The sequence below is a fragment of the Mustela putorius genome, unplaced genomic scaffold, assembly GCF_011764305.1.
Source record: "Mustela putorius furo isolate JIRA1106 unplaced genomic scaffold, ASM1176430v1.1 tig00000275_pilon_pilon_pilon, whole genome shotgun sequence".
Classification (NCBI taxonomy): Eukaryota; Metazoa; Chordata; class Mammalia; order Carnivora; family Mustelidae; genus Mustela; species Mustela putorius.
In genome coordinates, this window is record NW_025421341.1 from 8935802 (window position 1) to 8954874 (window position 19073).

The window sequence follows — 19073 nt, forward strand, 5'->3', positions numbered from 1 at the left end:
CACAAAGAAATGGAAAGACATTCCATGCTTATGGATCAGAAGAACAAACATCTTTGAAATGTCCATACTCCCCTAACCAATCCACATATTTAATGTTCTCCCTTGCTAAATACCAATAGCATTTTTCACAGAGCCAGAATAGTCCTAAAAGGTATACGGAACTGCAAAACACTCTTGAGTAGCCAAAGCTATTTTCTCTCTTTCTAATCTCTCTCTCTCTCTCTTTTTTTTTTATCAAGATTTTATTTATTTGAGAGAGCAAGAGAGCGAGCGAGAGAGAGCAGAGCAGGAGGGAGAGGCAGAAAGACAATGTAGAGCTCCATCTTGGGACCCTGGGATCATGACTTGAGCTGAAGGCAGATGCTGACCTGACTGAGCCACCCACGTGCCCCGCCAAAGCTGTTTTCAAACTTTGAAAGTAAAAACAAAGCTGGAGGCATCACAATTCTGGACTTCAAGTTATATTACAAAGCTGTAGTAATCAAAAAGAATATGGTGATTGTACAAAAATAGACACAGATGAATGGAACAGAATACAACACACACACATACACACTCCACTCGCACACACTCTCTCTCTCAAAAAATAAATCAATAGGGACCCTTGGGTGGCTCAGTTAAGTGTTTGCCTTTGGCTCAAGTCATGATCTCATGTGCTGGGATCAAGCCCCAAACTGGGCTTCCTGCTCAGTGGTGAGTCTGCTTGTCCTCCTCCCTCTGTCCCTCATCCCGGCTTATGCGCGCGCTCTCTCTCTCTCTCTCTCTCTCAAGTAAATAAAATCTTTTAAAAAATAAATCAATAAATAACAACACCCCCAAAATGAATAATCCAATTAAAAAATGGGCAGAAGACATGAATAGACATTTTCCAAAGCACACAGATGGCCAACAGACACATGATAAGATGCTCGCAATCCCTTATCAGGGATATACAAAACAAAACTACAAAGAGATATCACCTCACACTTGTCAGAATGGCTAATATCAGCACTACAAGAAGCAACAGGTGTTGGTAAAGTTATGAAGAAAAAGGGACCCTTTGGCACTGTTGGTGGGAATGCAAACTGGTGCCACTACTCTGGAAAGTACGGAGGTTCCTCAAAAAGTGAAAACCAAAAAGCAAAATGATCCAGCAATTGCACTACTGAATATTTACCCCAAAACGCTTGTTTAAAGAGATACATGTGCCCTGATATTTATAGCAGCATTACTACAATAGCCAAACTAGGGAAACAGCTCAAGTGTCCATCAGCTGATAAAGAAGATGGTGTGTGTGTGTGTGTGTGTGTGTGTGTGTGTGTAATGGAATATATAATGGAATATTACTGTGATTCAATATATATGGAATATTACTCAGCCACAGAAAAGAATAATAGCTTGATATTTGCAATGACATGGATGGAACCAGAGATAGTATGCGAAGTGAAGTAAGTCAGTCTGAGAAGAACAAATACTATACGATTTCACTCCTATGTGGAATTTAAGACACAAAACAAATGAGCAAAGGGGAAAAAATAGAGGCAAACCAAGAAACAGACTCTTTTTTTTTTTAAAAAAAAAAAGAGATCACAAGTAGGCAGAGAGGCAGGCAGAGAGAGAGGAAGTTCCCGGAAGCAGGCTGCTGAGCAGAGAGCCCGATGCGGGGCTCGATCCCAGGACCCTGGGATCATGACCTGAGCTGAAGGCAGAGGCTTTAACCCACTGAGCCACCCAGTCGCCCCAAGAAACAGACTCTTTTTTTTTTTTAAAGATTTTTATTTATACGACAGAGAGAGATCATAAGTAGGCAGAGAGGCAGGCAGGGGGTGGGGGGAGCAGGCTCCCCGCTGAGCAGAGAGCCCGATGCAGGGCTCGATCCCAGGACTCTGAGATCACGACCTGAGCCGAAGGCAGAGGCCCAACCCACTGAGCCACCCAGGCGCCCCCAGAACAAATTGATGGTTACCAGAAGGAAGGTGTTGGGGGATGGGTGAGATAGGGGATGGGGATTAGGAGGGCACTCCGTGTGGTGAGCGCTGGGTAAGGTATGAAAGTGTGAATCTCTATATTGCACACCTGAAATATTACACTGTATGTTAACTAATGAATTTAAATAAGAGCTTTAAAAAAAACCTCTGCTTGCATTTCTAAGGACTGTGTAAAATCTCTAACAGGAAACATAATTGCACAAAAAGGAGTTCTTTTAAATTCCATTGAAATATATATTACTTCATTGAAATATATATGTATATATGTATTTACATATATGTATATGTTTATATATATTATATATATATTTATATGTATGTATATATACATATATATGTATTTAAATATATTTACATATATACACATTTATATACATATATGTATATATATTTATTTATGTGTGTATATATACATATATACACACATATATACCCAACTTGGTATTGTCTGATAAAATAACAGCCAGAGAACTAGTTTTGAAATTCTCAAGGTAAAAAAGTTAAACAACACAAAGTATCCTCATGAAGAAGAAAGACATTAATATTTAATAGTTTTTAAGCATTTAACATAAAATGAGGAAAAGGGATAATATTTCAGGAAATACAGATATGAAACAGTTGGTTTTATTCTTTAGGTGCTGTAGATGCTACTCTTTAATAGATTTTAAGAATGTATGAGAAAATGCAGTTGCACTAAATATTTTTTGACACTCTTAATAATGTTAAGGATACTACAGCTGATAGATTGATGCCATTTAAAAGAGGAAATTTGGGGACAAAGAGTTAATAGTGAAAACAATGATTATGGTTAATTAGCATGTCAGTGGTGTGCAGAAAGAATGAGTGGAAAGTCTGGAGTGAATGGGTATGTCTTTTTTTTTTTTTAGATTTTAAAAATTTATTTGACAGAGAGAGAGCATGAACAGGGGGGTGTGGCAGGCAGAGGGAGAAAGAGAAGCAGGCTTCCCACTGAGCAGGGAGTCTGACTCCAGGCTTGATCCCAGGATCCTGGGATCATGACCTGAGCTAAAGGCAGGTGCGTGATGGACTGAGCCACCCAGGTGTCCCTGAATGGGTATGTCTTATAAGATGTTGTAAGACGTGTGAAGTAAACAGTACTGTTAAACAACATTAATTTCTTTGGAGCCAACAATCACGCATTGCATTATGAACTTTTCCTTAATTTCTTCACTTAAGGATATAGTTATTAGAGAGTGCCTGGGTGGCTTTGGCTCAGGTCATGATCTCAGGGTTCTGGAATGAAGCCCCGTGTCAGGCTCTCTGCTCAGCGGGAGGTCTGCTTCTCCTTCTCCCTCTCCCTTGACCCCCTGCTTATGCTCTGTCTCTGTCTCATTCTCAAATAAATAAAATCTAAAAAAACCCAAAACAGTGCCTACCTTACACACTTAACCTAGGCGTCATCTCACATCATAAGAAGGATGAGTACAGTAAAATAAAATACATTTTTAAAAATATTTTATTTATTTATTTGACAGAGAGACAAAACACAAGCAGGCGGGGGGCAGGGGAAGCAGGCCCCCCCGCTGAGCGCAGAGCCAGATGCGGGGTTCAATCCCAGGATCCTGAGATTATGACCCCAGCCGAAGGCAGAGGCTTAACCCACTGAGCCACTCAGGTGCCCCAAAATAAAATAAAAAATAAAAATAAAATAAAAAATTTTAAGTTATTCATATAAATTTTATTACAGTATAATTTTTCTGTTGTTATTCTTGTTAATCTCTCACTGTGCCTAATTTTTTTGTTTTTTTTTTTTTTAAAGAGAGCGAGCACAGGCAGACAGAATGGCAGGCAGAGGCAGAGGGAGAAGCAGGCTCCCTGCTGAGCAAGGAGCCCGATGTGGGACTCGATCCCAGGACGCTGGGATCATGACCTGAGCCGAAGGCAGCTGCTTAACTAACTGAGCCACTCAGGCGTCCCTCACTGTGCCTAATTTGTAAGGTAAACTTTGTCCTAGTTATGTATGTATAGGAGAAAACAGTACATGTAGGGCTCATTACCAGCCAAGGTTTAGGGCATCCACTGGGGGTCCTGGAACACATTCCCCAAGGGGAAGGGGGAACTACCATATATTGGTAGTGGTCTGAACAACTAAGTGAGATTTAGAAGGGCAAGCCAAGAGGCTCTCTTCTTTGCCTTGACTTATTCAACAAAAGGCTATGATGAACTCCAAAATCTTGCTTATCAAATCTGTAGATGATGTGAAAGAAGATTATTTATTTCAAGAGATGGTTATGAGGATTAAAATTTGGGTTAAAGCCAAGGTATAATTTATTGGCTATAAAGAATTGCAATTAGGTTTTTTAAAAGAGTCAACTGGGGGCACCTGGGTGGTTCAGTGGCTTGAGCCTTGCCTTTGGCTCAGGTCATGATCTCAGGGTCCTGGGATTGAGCCCCACATCAGGCTTTCTGCTCAGCAAGGAGCCTGCTTCCTCCTCTCTCTGTCTGCCTCTCTATCCTACTTGTGATCCCTGTCTGTCCGATAAATAAATAAAATCTTAAAAAAAAAAGTCAACTGTACTTGGCGTGAGTAGATTAATATGTAAAAAAAAAATCTGGGAATGTTTAATTCTTACTTCAAATCAAGTTGATGATCAAATTGCTTTAAAAATGTTACCTTGAAGGGGGCGCCTGGGTGGCTCAGTTCGTTAAAAATGTTACCTCGGGCAGTTTTAATACAAAATATTTGCTCTGATTTTGGGAGATAATAGTTTCATTAGACTCTTAGAAAAATCATCCATGTTAGGGGCACCTGGGTGGCTCAGTCGGTTGAGCCTCCAACTTTTGGTTTTGGCTCAGGTCATGACCTCAGGGTCCTGGGATCAAACCCCGCGTAGGGCTTTGCACTCAGCTGGTAGTCTGCTTGAGATTCTCTCCTTCTCCCTCTGTCCTTCCCTTGCTCACATGCACACCCTCTCTCTCCAATTCATAAAGAGTTGTTTATTTATTTGGGGAGCAGAGGGAGCAAGAAACTCAAGCAGACTCTGCTGTGAGCCCAAAGGCCAACATGTGGCTCAATCCCACAACCCTGAGATCACCACTGGACCTAAAACCTAGAGCTGGCTCCCTGCTGACTGCACCACCCAGGTCCTCCAACAAATAAATCTTGAAAAAAAAAAGAAAAGAAAAGAAAAGAAAAAGAATCCATGCTCATTTTTGGAAAAAGATGATCAAAACCAAAAAAACCCCTCCAACCCCACCACTCAGATAATATATACACACACACGGTACGTGTACTTTTATAGAACTTGTGGTTGTTTTCCTTTTCGCTTAAAATTATCTTTGTGGCAGCAGATGCATATCTAAATACTTGGATCCTGAAATTCTGCTGAGTAGTTTTTTTGTTGTTTGTTTGTTTTTTAAGTTTTTAATTCCAGTTAGTTAACATACCGTGTTACATTAGTTTCAGGTATATAATACCGTGATTCAACACTTCCATACAACACTGGGTGCTCATCGAATGTGCCCTCCTTAATCCCCATCACCTGTTTCACCCATCTCCCCACACCCCCCGCCCCCCCCTTACCGCCCACTTCCCCTCTGGTAACCATCAGTTTGTTCTCTGTAATTTAAAGAGTCTGTTTCTCGGTTTGTCTCTTTTTTTTTCCCCTTCGCTCGTTTGTTTTGTTTCTTAAATTCCACACATGAGTGAAATCATATGGTACTTGTCTTTCTCTGACTTACTTCACTTAGCCTTAGACTCTTAAGTTCTATGTCTTTGCAAATGGCAAGATTTCATTCTTTCTTATGGCTGACTAATATCCCATTATATATGTATCATATATATTACATCTTTATCCATTCATCAGTTGATAGACACCCAAGCTGCTCCCGTACCTTGGCCGTTGCAAGTAATACTGCTATAAACATCAGGGGCCATGTGTCCCCTCAAATCAGTATTTTTGTGTTCTTTGGAGAAATACCCAGTAGTGCTATTGCTGAATCGTGCAGTAGTTCTATTTTTCACTTTTTGAGAAACTTCCATGTTTTCTAGAGTGGCTGCATCAGCTTGTATGGCCATTCTCCACAACTTCAACACATGTTGTTTCTTGTGTTTGTTGATTTTCGCTATTCTAACAAGTGTGAGGCGGTATTTAATTCTACCTCCGCTGTGTTAAAAGCTCCCTTGCTTAGTGGTGATTCTCAGCTGCCATAAATTATAATCAAAGACCTTCAGAGCCAGAAGGGCCAGTTTCATCAGCATTATGTGGGAACTTGGTAGAACTATAAATTGGGAAAGATCAACCGTACAGAAGCTCCGGGGGTGGGACCTAGCAATTTTGTGTTTTAATAAGCCCTCCAGGTGACTTCACTCCACACTGAAAGTTAAGATCAACTGACCTAGTTAAACCCTTTGCGTTTTTCAGATAGAGAAGTTAAGATCCAAAGAAGTTGTCACAAGTCAATTTAAGAAAGCACCAGAATCGGGGCGCCTGGGTGGCTCAGTGAGGTAAAACTTCTGCCTTAGGTCAGGTCATGATCTCAAGGTCCTGGGATCGAGTCCCACGTCGGGCTCTCTGCTCAGCGGGGAGCCTGCTTCCTCCTCTCTCTCTCTCTCTCTCTGCCTGCCTCTCTGCCTACTTGTGATCTCTCTCTGTCAAATAAATAAATAAAATCTTTAAAAAAAAAAAAAAAAAAAAAAAAACTTCTGCCTTAGGCTCAGGTCATGATCTCAGGGTCCTGGGATCAAGCCCAGCATTGGGCTCTCTGCTCAGCAGGGAGCCTGCTTCCCCCTTTCTCTCTGCCTGGCTCTCTGCCTACCTGTGTGTGATCTCTGTCTGTCAAATAAATAAATAAATACAATCTTAAAAAAAAAAAAAAAAAAAAAAAAGCAAGCACCAGAATCTTCAGGCTGTGATTCCCTGGATGACCAACATGCCTCAGAGAGATCTCTTTATTGGGCTAATTGCTAAACCGTATTTGAAAGAATGCTAGGTGGAAAAAAGTGTAATGGGGGGAGAGTCTGTTTACCACTTTACTCACCTGGTGAGGGTGTTACAGTTCAACAATAGCCTTTTGATTCACTGAAGTTTAGTCTGAAAGAAGAGTTTCATCTAATTTGTTTCAGTCCCTTGATTATTCATATGTATCTTGTTCCCCAAAGTAAGTTTACATACCATTGAAATAACTGCCCCATTCTGTCACTACTGCCCTCTAATTAGTCCCTACTGTGACCCTACAGCTTTCATTTTTAACAAGCTCCTTACGCTTAAGTTTGAGGACCACTAATACAGAAGATGTTCGAAGTTGTGAAGGGAAAAAACTACATGGACTGGACCCACATTTTCAGTATTCTTTAATTTGGGTTCCACATTGAAAATTCCAAAATAATTCACTAACGTGTTTATCATACAGCCAATATAACACCAGAGTTTGCTCCAGAAATTTGTAAAGGCATAGATAGCATTCAAATGATTTTTTGAAAAAGTGCAATACCATTTTCTCATTATTTGGGGAAGAAAAAGGTGGAGGGGGGAGTCACTGTAGCAGGGCCAAGACATCACAAAAGCAAGAACAAGAGTTGAAATAATGGATCCTGTTCTGAACTACAAATGTAGTCAACCCTGACTTTGTGCATAAATTAAAGGTCACGGACAACTCAGCAGTTGTCTGGAATTTTAGTTAAGATTACGTTGTGCGGAGCCGTCAAGATTGAGGAAAACAGATACGGTATCTGGGAACAAGAACAGAACAACTGCAAGATCAAAATGGTCTACCTTGAATTTTTGCAGCATTTTAACGTTTTTCAAAGTACTTTCACATAAACTTTAACTTTATCCATGTCACCACCCTGTAAGGAAGGAAATCCGCATCAGCAAAAACCGTTTTTCGAAACTTTGAATACTGGATCTACGAAGAAAAAAGGCGAGGAAGTTGACAGAAGCAGAGACACGACAGAAGAGGATGTCAGTGGGGAAGCGAGTCGCAGCCAGGGCCCGCACCACGGCTGAGGTCCGCGGAGGGGGCGCTGAGAGGGCGGGGGCGAACCTGGCGGCGCACCCGAGGGCAACAGCTCTAGCGGCAACTAAGTGCAAAAAAGCCGGGATGCAGGACATTTGGGATTAGGAAACTGCAATTTACTTATCCGTACCAAAGAGAATGGATGAGGTCAAAGAAAAAAATGGAAAGCAGGCAGGCGCTTCAAGCCGCACGGAAGTTTTGTGGGCTCCGGCGACCGCGGGGCTCGGCCTCAGGTTGGGAATAACGCGGAGGGGAGCCGCGCAGGGCGCGGGCGGGAAGACGCCGGAGCCGGGGCGCGCTTTCCCCGGACCAACAAAGGCGGCCGGGGACACTTCCCGAGTCACGCAACTTGCGGGGGCCGAAGGGTTAACTGCGCGCACGACTCCCGCGCGCTTCCCGGCCCCCACTCCCACCGTCGCTAGGAAACGCCGGCAGTGGGGGAGGGGCCGGCGGCGCGGCCGAGGGTGGGAATCTTTTTCGGGCGCCCGGGGGCGGAGGCAGGGGAGCGCGCGTGCGCGCGCCCGCCGTCCGTCGCCGCGGTGACCGTCCTCGGAGTCCGTCGGCTCGCGCCCCGCCCCCGTTCCGCTGCCCCCTCCCCTGTGGCGCGCGGGGGGTGTTTCTCGCTCCTCCCGAGTTGCCGCCGCCGCCGCCGTCGCCGCCGCTCCTCCTCTCCCAGGCTTGGGTTTCCCAGGCGTTGCGGCCGCCGCTACCTCTGCGGTCTGTGTGAGGAGGAGGAGGATGTGAAGATGGCGGAGCTGCAGATGCTGCTGGAGGAGGAAATCCCGGGGGGCCGCCGGGCCCTCTTCGACAGTTACACGAACCTGGAACGGGTGGCGGATTACTGCGAGAACAACTACATCCAGGTGCGAAGCAGGTCCCGGCCTGGGCGCGTGGGGCCTCCGGCCGGTGGGCGCCGCGTGGGGGGATCCCCGGGCCGGCGGCCGCGCGCGCTGGGGGCGTAGGGCGCGCGGGGTCGAGGCCGCGGCCGCGGCGGGGACCCGGCCCAGCGAAGCCCCCGAGGGCGAGGGATTGGGGGAGTAGGTGGGAGCCGGGGCTGGTGAACTGGTGAGAAACCTGCGGCTGGAGGAAACTGTAGCTTTAACACATTGTTAAAAACCGGTGAATCAGTCCGCGGTGCGGGGTGTGTGTGTGTGTGTGTGTGTGTGTGTTGGGTTGTGTCGTGTCGTGTCCCAGCCCCTTCGCTGCTTCTCCCCTCGGCCGCCCCCGCTCTCGGTACCCGTCAGTGTTCGGGATGGCGGAGGAGGCGGACAGTGGCTTCTTCGCTTTGACAGAATCCTGCTCCCCCGTATGGCAGGGGTGTGGGGGGATGGATGGATCACCCCCTCCCCCAAGCGCTGGAGGATTTTTAAGGGACTGTGTTGCTGCGAAGTTAAAGTGCCTTAGTTTTATATTCATATAAATGTCTCAAGAGACTGGTAATTTTGCTTATTATTATTATTTTTTTAGTTTCTAGCCGGGGATCCAGTAGAAGAGCAGTTGTCTCTTGTTGGAAGTTATTGCCATTTTCCTCCCTATGGAGAATGAGAAATGGCATGATAATGAACACCCCCCCCCCATTCCCGTTAGAATAGTTCATTTTCCGGTGGGAAAAAGAATTGTATTTTTCAGCAAGGATTAGGAAAGGATCCTCATGGTTTAATTTTTTCCCGAGATGGCTGGTTTGGCACGGAGACTCGAAGTGGTAACGCTGTGTGTTATGTATATGGAGGTGGGGTTTATTGGGGGAGATGGGATCCAGCTGCGCCCGGACGAAGCAAAAGATGCTGTGGATTTAAAAAAAAAAAAAAAAAAAATCTTTCTTTAAAAATTATTTAAAAGGATAGGTTAAAACACAGTTTGCAAATTTAGCATCTTTTGTTTTCTCTATGGCTTATTCTGAATCACAGGTTCTACCTCCATTTTTTTCCCCTTCCCGTTTAAATTCTCTTGGGATAAAGGTGGAAATGGAAGAAGTATGTTAAATTGCCCTTTCCCTACCGTCTTTTTCTTTTTTTTTCTTTCTTTCTCCCACTTCGATCTCTCCAGGCATCCTTCTTCTTATCAGCTATGTTGGGAGGCATTCTTCAGTCTTAGTATAAACTAAAAATTAAAAAAAAAAGGTGTTAGGATTTATAGGTTCATAAATTTTGTAAGGATTGCAGAGTTAATCAAGGATGGTGTTGTGAGATTTTACTTGATTGGATATGTACTGAATTCTCTGTTATCTTGTAGGGACTATTCCTATTGGGGAAGGAACCAGGCATAATCCAAGGCTTTTCCCTCCAAAGGGGCACTTGAAAGTATGGCTAGTAGGAACAGGAAAAAATGTGTCTTAGGTCAGAGTTCATACAAAATATACAGTGGTCCATATTTGGAGGGTGCTTTGCTAATACCCAGCGGGATAGAAAAGAGTCAAATGATTAGTTGCTCAATTTTCAACTGAATATTATTCAAAAGTCTTCTGCAGCCTGGCACAGTGTAAAGGTTTGATGATACACACCTAGTGTTTATAGAATTTCGTAGTGTAGTTAATAGGAGAGGCTGATCTGTGAACAGATGAATAATGTAGTGTGTCAATTTATACTGTGTAAGGACAGAAGGACTGGAGGAAGCTCTGCGATTCTCAGGGAATTCACAGTCTCTTAGGAGTGGCAGATCTAAAGGACCGAAGTGGTAATTCCATTGCCTCCTGCAACATATTATGGGATTATAGGTCTGAAGAGACACTGGGAGTTGAAAAGTGGTTTGGTAGCAGTTATTACCAGTAGTAAAAAATAAGGAACAGATTTGTCTCTCTTTGGAAAATAATTTTTATTTTTGAAGGCATAGTTTTTCTTCGATTACAGTTGATACATAAAGGTAAAGTATATGGGTTAATAAAGCTGAGAGGTTAAAGGGATTAGGGATTGTCCTCTTTTAAATATTTTAAATATTGTCCTCTTTTAAATATATTTCTTCTAGTTGAGAGGAGGAGAGTATTACTGCCACCGTTATGTTTTAGCAATGAGATTAAAAATTTAGTGTGGTGGCATTTTAAATTCATCGTATAGATATTAATAGAAATGGATTTGAAAATATTCTTTCAATTTAGCATCTAAAATAGCTTTTACACTTTAGATTTTACCTCCTAGGTTATCATCTGTTTCATGATTTGGTGGGTGTATTGTTGGTGTTTTTCTCTTCCCAGATGACAGCTCTTTGGATGATTTGTTTGTAGTAAAGTTGATAAGTATGTTTGATTGTATGTTTATGCTGACCCAGCTGTACAGTTGACCCAACTGGCTCTCTTTGTGACCAGAGAACTGACCAGCAGGGGTTTTGATGCTGCCTCTTACCCTGCAAAGTTAATTGGTTATGTATATGATCACATAGTCAGTTTAGCCTTGTTATAGCAACGTGCCCTAACCACTAGCTCAAGTTAACTAACCTAACACTCATTTTATTTTGTGGAAATAATTTTTGCTAGTAAAGTAGAAAAAGATAAATCTGTTGATTATATATAGCAAAGGGTAAGGTTCTTTATTGCATGTTCTTAAATGGCTGGTTTTTTTTTTTTTTAAAGATTTTATTTGTTCATTTGACAGAGAAATCACAAGTAGATGGAGAGGCAGGGAGAGAGAGAGAGGGAGGCAGGCTCCCCGCGGAGCAGAGAGCCCGACGCGGGACTCCATCCCAGGACTCTGAGATCATGACCTGAGCCTAAGGCAGCGGCCCAACCCACTGAGCCACCCAGGCGCTCCTTAAATAGCTGGTTTTAAGCATAGGAATATCCAAATAATTAGGTTAAATAAGAATATCCTAAATGTGGATTGTATTTAGTGTGGATATTGAGTAAAGGAAGGAAAAATGATTGTACTGTCTTTCTGGAAACAACTATACTGTGTTTAAATTGTTGCTAATAAAAACATCCTTCATATATATTGTCAGCATTAAGAGTGACTAGGTATTGCCTGTGTTAACACACACACATACACAAAATCTACAGGTACAGCAGTATTGTTAAGTAGTAGTTTTTCAGGTTACTAATGCAGCTAATGTTAAAAATTTAAAAATCATCCTTAGTAAAAATTTAGATGGCTTTCTTTTATTATTTCAACCTCTAGGAAAAGTGATACTAAACGTATTTTTTTTAGAATGTGATAATAAAAAGTCATAACTAACATTTGCTGCTGTTTACCTGATTTTATTTCTTCTCTGTAAAAAAGGGTTTAGTAGTTGTTTAGGATTTTTTAAGATACGTGTAAGACCTGTGTTTCCTTTTTTCATTTATTAATATAAACATTGATACCTAAACTAAGAAGTGTGCAGAAATTTCAAATAGTATTTTAATTGACTTGGAATCTACATTTTTACAAATAGAAGAATTTTATAATAATATGAGTTATTTTAATGTTTTGGTAGATGAAATAAATTTCTAGTTGGTACTTTCCTAGAGTAAATCTGAAAAACGAATTCTTTTTTTTTTAAAGATTTTATTTATTTGTCAGAGAGCGAGAGAGAGAGCACAAACGGGAGCAGCCGGCAGAGGCAGAGCAGGCAGAGGAAGAAGCAGGCCCCCTGCTGAGCAAGGAGGGATGCAGGACCTGATCCCATGACCCTGGGATCATGACCCCAGCCAAAGGCAGATGCTTAAGGGACTGAGCCACCCAGGCATCCTAAAACTAACTTATTCCTAGTTACATTTTTGCTTTTTTAAAACGATTTATTTGAGAGAGAGAGAGAGAGAGAGCATACAGACACGCATGTCTGAGTGGAGGGAGGCAGGGAGGCAGGAGGTGTGTACATGCCTCCCTGAGTGGAGAGTCCCACTTGGGGCTGGATCCTAAGAGCCTGAGATTTGACCTGATCTGAGAATGAGAGTCAGACGCTTGACTGACCAAGCCACTCAAGCACCCCTACCTTTTTCCCATTTGTTAGATAAAATAGTTAGTGCTTTTTGTGAGTGTTAATTCACATTAGATAAACAGTAAAATCCCATTGTCCGTTGTTTGGAGTAAGAACAAAATCATTCAGTAACATGGATTTGCTTAGAAGAACAGAAATTAAAAATGATTCTCAAGGGGAGCCTGGCTGCCTCGGTCTGTAAAGCATGCAGCTCCTGATCCCAAGGTCATGAGTTAGAGCCCCATTTGGGCACAGAGCTTCCTTAAAAAATAAGAAAATAAAAAATACTTTATAAAAATTTTTCAAAAAATATACCTTAAATTTTAGCGGAAATATATCTATGTATATTTCTGATATTTATGTAAAATATATTTTTGTATTTTGCTTTTGAATAATAGGAGAGATGTCATTAGTGGCTTCCTTTCTTCATCTTTATTAACAATGATACTCTCAGAATTCATTAAAAATTATGTGAAAAGTTTACTTATAGGGAGCTAATAGAATCATGACTTGTTACCAGATTCATAAAAAAGCCATTACTGAAACAGTGTAAAGATTTAAGATTCTTATTTAATAAAAACTATTTGAATACATGCTCACTATTGAAAAATTACTAGGAAAAATTATAAGGAAGAAACTTAAAATTGCCCAGTCATTTTGAACACATCTAGTATTTATACTTTTAAATCTTTTGCTATACATAACTATATATAAAAAATGGGTTCATGTTCTTTATTACCTCTGTACCTTGCCTTAGGAAGAAACTTTATTTCTATTACTTTTATTTTTTAATTTTATTTAAAAAATATTTCATGTATTTATTTGACAGAGAGAGAGATGGCGAGAGAGAGAAAACAAGCAGGGGGATGAGACCAATATTTACTTCCTTCTCTGACCTTTATCTTTTACCTCCACAGAGAGGAGTGAACCGCCTAATTGCATATCAGACTGGGAAACTGAATTTCCCTAGATTAAGGTGACTTAATTCATCAGGAGTTGACTAAGGTTAATCATCCTCAGAGAGACTAGTCTTGACTTTCTAGCAGATATTTGGTAATTGGATTTTTAGTGATAACCCAGTCATTATCAAGACCTTCGATAAAATTGCAAATACAGACTAAATTGTATTCTGAGACCCTTATTCTTTTTTCTCATTAAAATTTTTAAATTTAAATTTTATTTATTCATTTATTTTATTTTAAAAGATTTTATTTATATACTTGAGAGAGCGCACAGAGGGAGAGGGAAAGATCACAGAGGGAGAGGAAGAAGCAGACTCATTGCTGAGTAGGGAGCCCAATGCGGGGCTGAATCCCAGGACCCTGAGATCATGACCTGAGCTGAAGGCAGATGCTTAACCGGCTGGGCCACCAAGACACCCCTAAATTTAATTTTTTTTTTTTTAAAAGATTTTATTTATTTATTTGAGAGAGAGACAGTGAGAGAGAGCATGAGCGAGGAGAAGGTCAGAGGGAAAAGCAGACTCCCCATGGAGCTGGGAGCCTGATGCGGGACTCAATCCCGGGACTCCGGGATCATGACCTGAGCCGAAAGCAGTCGTCCAACCAACTGAGCCACCCAGGCGTCCCCCTAAATTTAATTTTTTAAATAACTTTTAAAATTTTGTCATCTGTGCACTTTCTTTCTCTTCCTCTCCAATGTACTTAATTGGCCTTTTAATTCCCTTTATTGATCCAAGGACTGAGATTGCATTTAATTTTGCCCTATCCTGAAGAGCTCGTTGGTATGAAATGACCCTTTACTCAAACAATTAATAAACTCTCCTTTACTTTCTCTTCTTACTGTGGTATGATTAGTGTTTGAACATGTGATAGGCTTGCTTTATTCAGGGTCATCTTTCTTCTTTTGGAGAATAGTTAATCACCACATTGATTTACTTTTGTGTAGAATATACTGTGGAGATATTTTTGAGCATGGGATCCTTTTGGTGTTCTTTCCTTTTAAAATGGGAAGAATTTAAATAGCATGCAGTGGCAATATGTCTAAATGTAATCTCAGTGGATGAATGGAAATATCTTGAAAATTAGACTATTTGTGGACTTTGACAACTTACGGTTGAATTTTTATGGGATTTCTGGATAGATTGGCTTCATGAAGTAGCGTGTGGGAGAACACCTGCTTTGAATTTTTCATTTACTTTGTGTTCCTTCTCCACATAGAAAGCTTCTAGAGGATAGAGTCATATCTAAAACAATTTTGAGATCAGTTGATTATATATGTGGGTCAGTTTTGGATTCTGTTTTGTTCCTTTGATCTGTGTACATATTCTTTGTTCATATCAGGCTATCGCTTTATACTGAGTCTTTAAGTCAAATAGTGTGACTCTTCTACTTTGTTCTTTGTCAGAATTGTTTTGGCTTCTCTCGGGCACTTACTTTTTTTAAAAATTATTTTTATTAACATATAATGTATTATTGGGCCTTTGCTTTTTAAATATATGTTTTAGAATTAGCTTTTTAATTTCTGCAACCCTACTTAAGATTTTGAAAGAAATTGCACTGAATCTGTAAATCATTTTGGGACAGATTGACATTTTGACAATATATATTGGTCTTCCACATCGGGGAGGGTATGTGCTATGGTTAGTGCTATGAAGTGTGTAAGTCTAACAATTCACAGACCTGCACGCCTGGGGCAAATAATACATTGTTTGTTAATAAAAATAAAAATTGGGTCTTCCCATCTGTGGATTTGGGATTTCTACGTATTTAGGTCATCTTTGATTTCTTTTGTCATTATAGGCCTTAGAATACAAATTTTGCACAGGTAGTGTTACATTTATTCCTAGTTCTTTGATGATTTTTGGCACTAGAGTAAATAGTACTGTTTCTAAAATTTTCAGTTCCTGTTCATTCCTAATATACAGAAATAGGATTGGTTTTGTATATGGATCTTTTATCCTATGACCTTGCTAAATTTATTATTAAACATAGTAGCTTTTGTTGAAGATTTTTTTTTTTTAATGTAGGCAGTCATGTCATCAGCAAATAAAGGTGGTTTTAATTATTCTTTCCTAGTCTTTTTTTCTTTTATTTCCCTTTTTTACCTTACGTCATTGGCTAGAACTTCCAGTATGATGTTGAATAGGAATGGTGAGAGCCCGTGTTCTTCACTTGTTCTCAGACTTAGTGGGAAAACAGCTAATCTTTCACTATTACATATGAAATTAGCTATAGATTTTTTGTGGGTGCCCTATATCAGATCAGGGAAGTTCTCTTTTATTCTTAGGTGGCTGAAAAGATTTTCTTAAAAACCATGAATAGATGTTATATTTTGTCATATGCCTTTTTCCACATCTATTAAGATGTTCATTTTACTTTTAGTCTGTTGATAAGGTGAATCATTTGATTGTGAAATATATTAAAAAATAATTACAGAAGGTTTGATCAGTGAATAGGCATTTTGAGTTATAGAGCATCTTTCTTTTATAAGAAATGGATTTATATTAATGTCTAGAAATTTGCTATAATAAGCAATCTTGGTTAAATGGGTGTACGTTATATATTGGCTGCTATTTTTTGCACTCTGCTAGATAATATATTTGTGTGTGCAAAAGGACTGTTTATAAAAGCTTACAACTTTGTTAAAAAAACCTTTTGTTTTCATGTTGAGATCACTAAAATAGTTCTGAAAATTTGAGAATATGATATGGGTTAAATAGTAATTTCATAATTAAATACTCTCATGTGTTAAAGATAATTTTAATTTATTTCAGGATTTTATTTGATTATTTGACAGAGAGAGAGAACACACAAGCGGGGGGAGAGGCAGAAGAAGAGGGAGAAGCAGGCTCCTGCCTAGCAGGGAGCCCCACTTGGGGCTTTATCCCAGAACCCTGAGCCACTCCAGCTCCCTGACAATTTTAATTTTAGTGGATGTGTGACTCGGAAGCTATTTAACCCCTCTGTCTCAGTTTTCTTATCTGTAAGATGGTAGAGTTACAGCAGCTACTTTATAGGGTAGTTTTGAAGATTGAGTGACTTAATATAGCTAAAACAGTGTATGTTTAATCAAAGCTAAGACTATCATTTTAAGATATGCCATTATTTTATGTGCTACTGAATTGATGAACACTACCTCTTAAACACTTAAAATACTACCACTTACCTGACACAGTGCATTTTGATTTCAGTTATGTTAAAATAGGAAAAAATGTTCATCATGCAATCAGTGAAAAATGATGTGTGAGAGTTTGCTTTTACTATAATCATTATTAATGATATTGAAAGACTTAGGTATTTTATTTTGTTATCTTTTAACCCTGTTCTTTTGTGGTGTGTCTTTGGTTACTTTTTTAATTTCAAGGATTTTGATAGGATGAGATCTGATTGTTTGAGATTCAAAAATGCTAGGTGGTGCTAGGATATTTTGGATTCTAGTTTCACATGTTCTATTTATTTTTATTTATTTTTAATCTTTAAAATTTTCAAGGTTTTTTTTTTTTTTTTTTTTTGCTATTTTTAAAAAGGAATCTCCGCACTCAATGTGAGGCTCAAACTCGTGCCCCTGAGATCAAGAGTTGCGTGCTCCACTGACTGAGCCAGTACGGTGTGTCTCACACGTCCTGTTTAACTACAATTGTATGATGGCAGTATTTTTTTAGTTAAACAGAATTTCACAGCTTTTTGCAACTAAAATGTAGTCTGTAAAGTTGTAGTTCACATTCATAGACCCACAAATAGTTGTATTTTAATTTTCAAGATATGGTGATACACTAACTAGGTATGCCCTGGGTTCAACGACTTTATCCCAAAACTGAATTGCTTTAGAGTGATATTTCTTTTTATCATGTCCTCTTTTTATCATGTCCTCATGTCCTCTTTTGATAAATATACAAATCAACCTACCTTCTTTTATATCCATTTTATGGTTATATACCGACTGAAGGCATAACCATTATAACTTGTAGCTTCTCCAGCATTTTGCCAAGATGGAGGGAGTTATAGGTTATATAACTTATATAGATGTTATATAGTTATAGGTTATATAACTTATGTAGTTATATAGAGGTTATATCAGGGTGATAGATTTGGCAAAGTTCAGAGGTTGAGAGAGGAGTCTTCAGATCATATGTGACCAAATTTTATATTATCATTTAGTTTACGACTATTGTAACTCCCAATTTTGAACTTACATGTATGAGGACATTTATTTAAAATGCTAAAGCATTTATTTAACTTGACACAATATCTTTTGAGTATATAACCATATAATCCTATAGTATTTTTTTTTAAAGATTTTTTATTTATTCATTTGACAGAGATCACAAGCAGGCAGAGAGGCAGGCAGAGAGAGAGAGGGAAGCAGGCTCCCTGCTGAGCAGAGCCCGATGTGGGGCTCGATCCCAGGACCCTGGGATCATGACCTAGGCCGAAGGCAGTGGCTTAACCCACTGAGCCACCCAGGCGCCTCTAATCCTATAGTATTAATTCCAAATTTTGAAGGAGATTTTGTTGTATTACAGAAAATCTAATACTACAGATAGTTCTTAATTTGTAAATATCTGAACTGTTGTATTTATATTAATTTTCTATTGCTGTTATAACAAATTACCACAAATTCAGCAGTCTAAAACAACACACATTTACCATTTTATCATTCTGGAGGTCAGAAGTCTGCAGTGGGCCACAGAATTGCGTTCTTTCTGGAGGCTCTAGGGGAGAATCCGTTTCCTCGCCTTTTCCAGATTTGAAAGGGTGCCCGCGTTCCCTAGCTCATGACTGTCACTCAGATTCCGAGCCAGAAGTGGCACCGCTCCAGCCTCAGCGTAGGTTTTCCCATCTTTCTGCCTCGGATTCCGTCATCACATCCCCTTTCTCTCTCCCCCCTTCTGTTGTCACATTGTCTTCTCTGACTCCGATCCTCTGCCTTTCTTTATAAAGATTCACCTTGGAACCGCTCTGATAATCTTTCTGTCTCATAGCAGGTACTGTATTCACAGGTTCCAGAGGATTAGGATGTGTTCATCTTGGTGGAGGGGGAGACACAATTCAGTCACAATGTCTGAACATAGCTTTTCCTTCCTTTATCAGTAAATGGCAATTCTGACCCCCTTGATACCTGAGCCCAAAACCTTGCTACTGTCCTTGACCCTTCTCTTGTGCATTGGATAACCGACGACTCCATCTTCACATGTCTGGATCTGAGTTCTGCCGTCTCCCCTGCTGCCAACCTGGTCCAAGCCACCATTATTCCTCAGATTATAGCAATAGCTAGAGTGAT

The 19073-nt window shown here is 40.2% G+C and overlaps 1 protein-coding gene across 34 annotated transcripts in view; it reads left to right on the top strand.

The window, feature by feature from the left end:
* The first annotated feature begins 8471 nt into the window (after positions 1-8471).
* Positions 8472-19073, top strand: part of ABI2 (abl interactor 2) — a 123331-nt gene continuing 112729 nt past the window's right edge. For 5 of the 34 annotated variants that reach the window (XM_045078607.1, XM_045078609.1, XM_045078610.1 and 2 more), the window contains exon 1: positions 8475-8809. In XM_045078607.1, coding sequence (XP_044934542.1) covers positions 8693-8809 — 117 coding nt within the window. In that variant the 5' untranslated portion in view covers positions 8475-8692. Of the gene's footprint in view, positions 8810-19073 lie in introns of all 34 variants that reach the window. The other 29 variants (XM_045078606.1, XM_045078604.1, XM_045078634.1 and 26 more) reach the window with 11 other exon arrangements.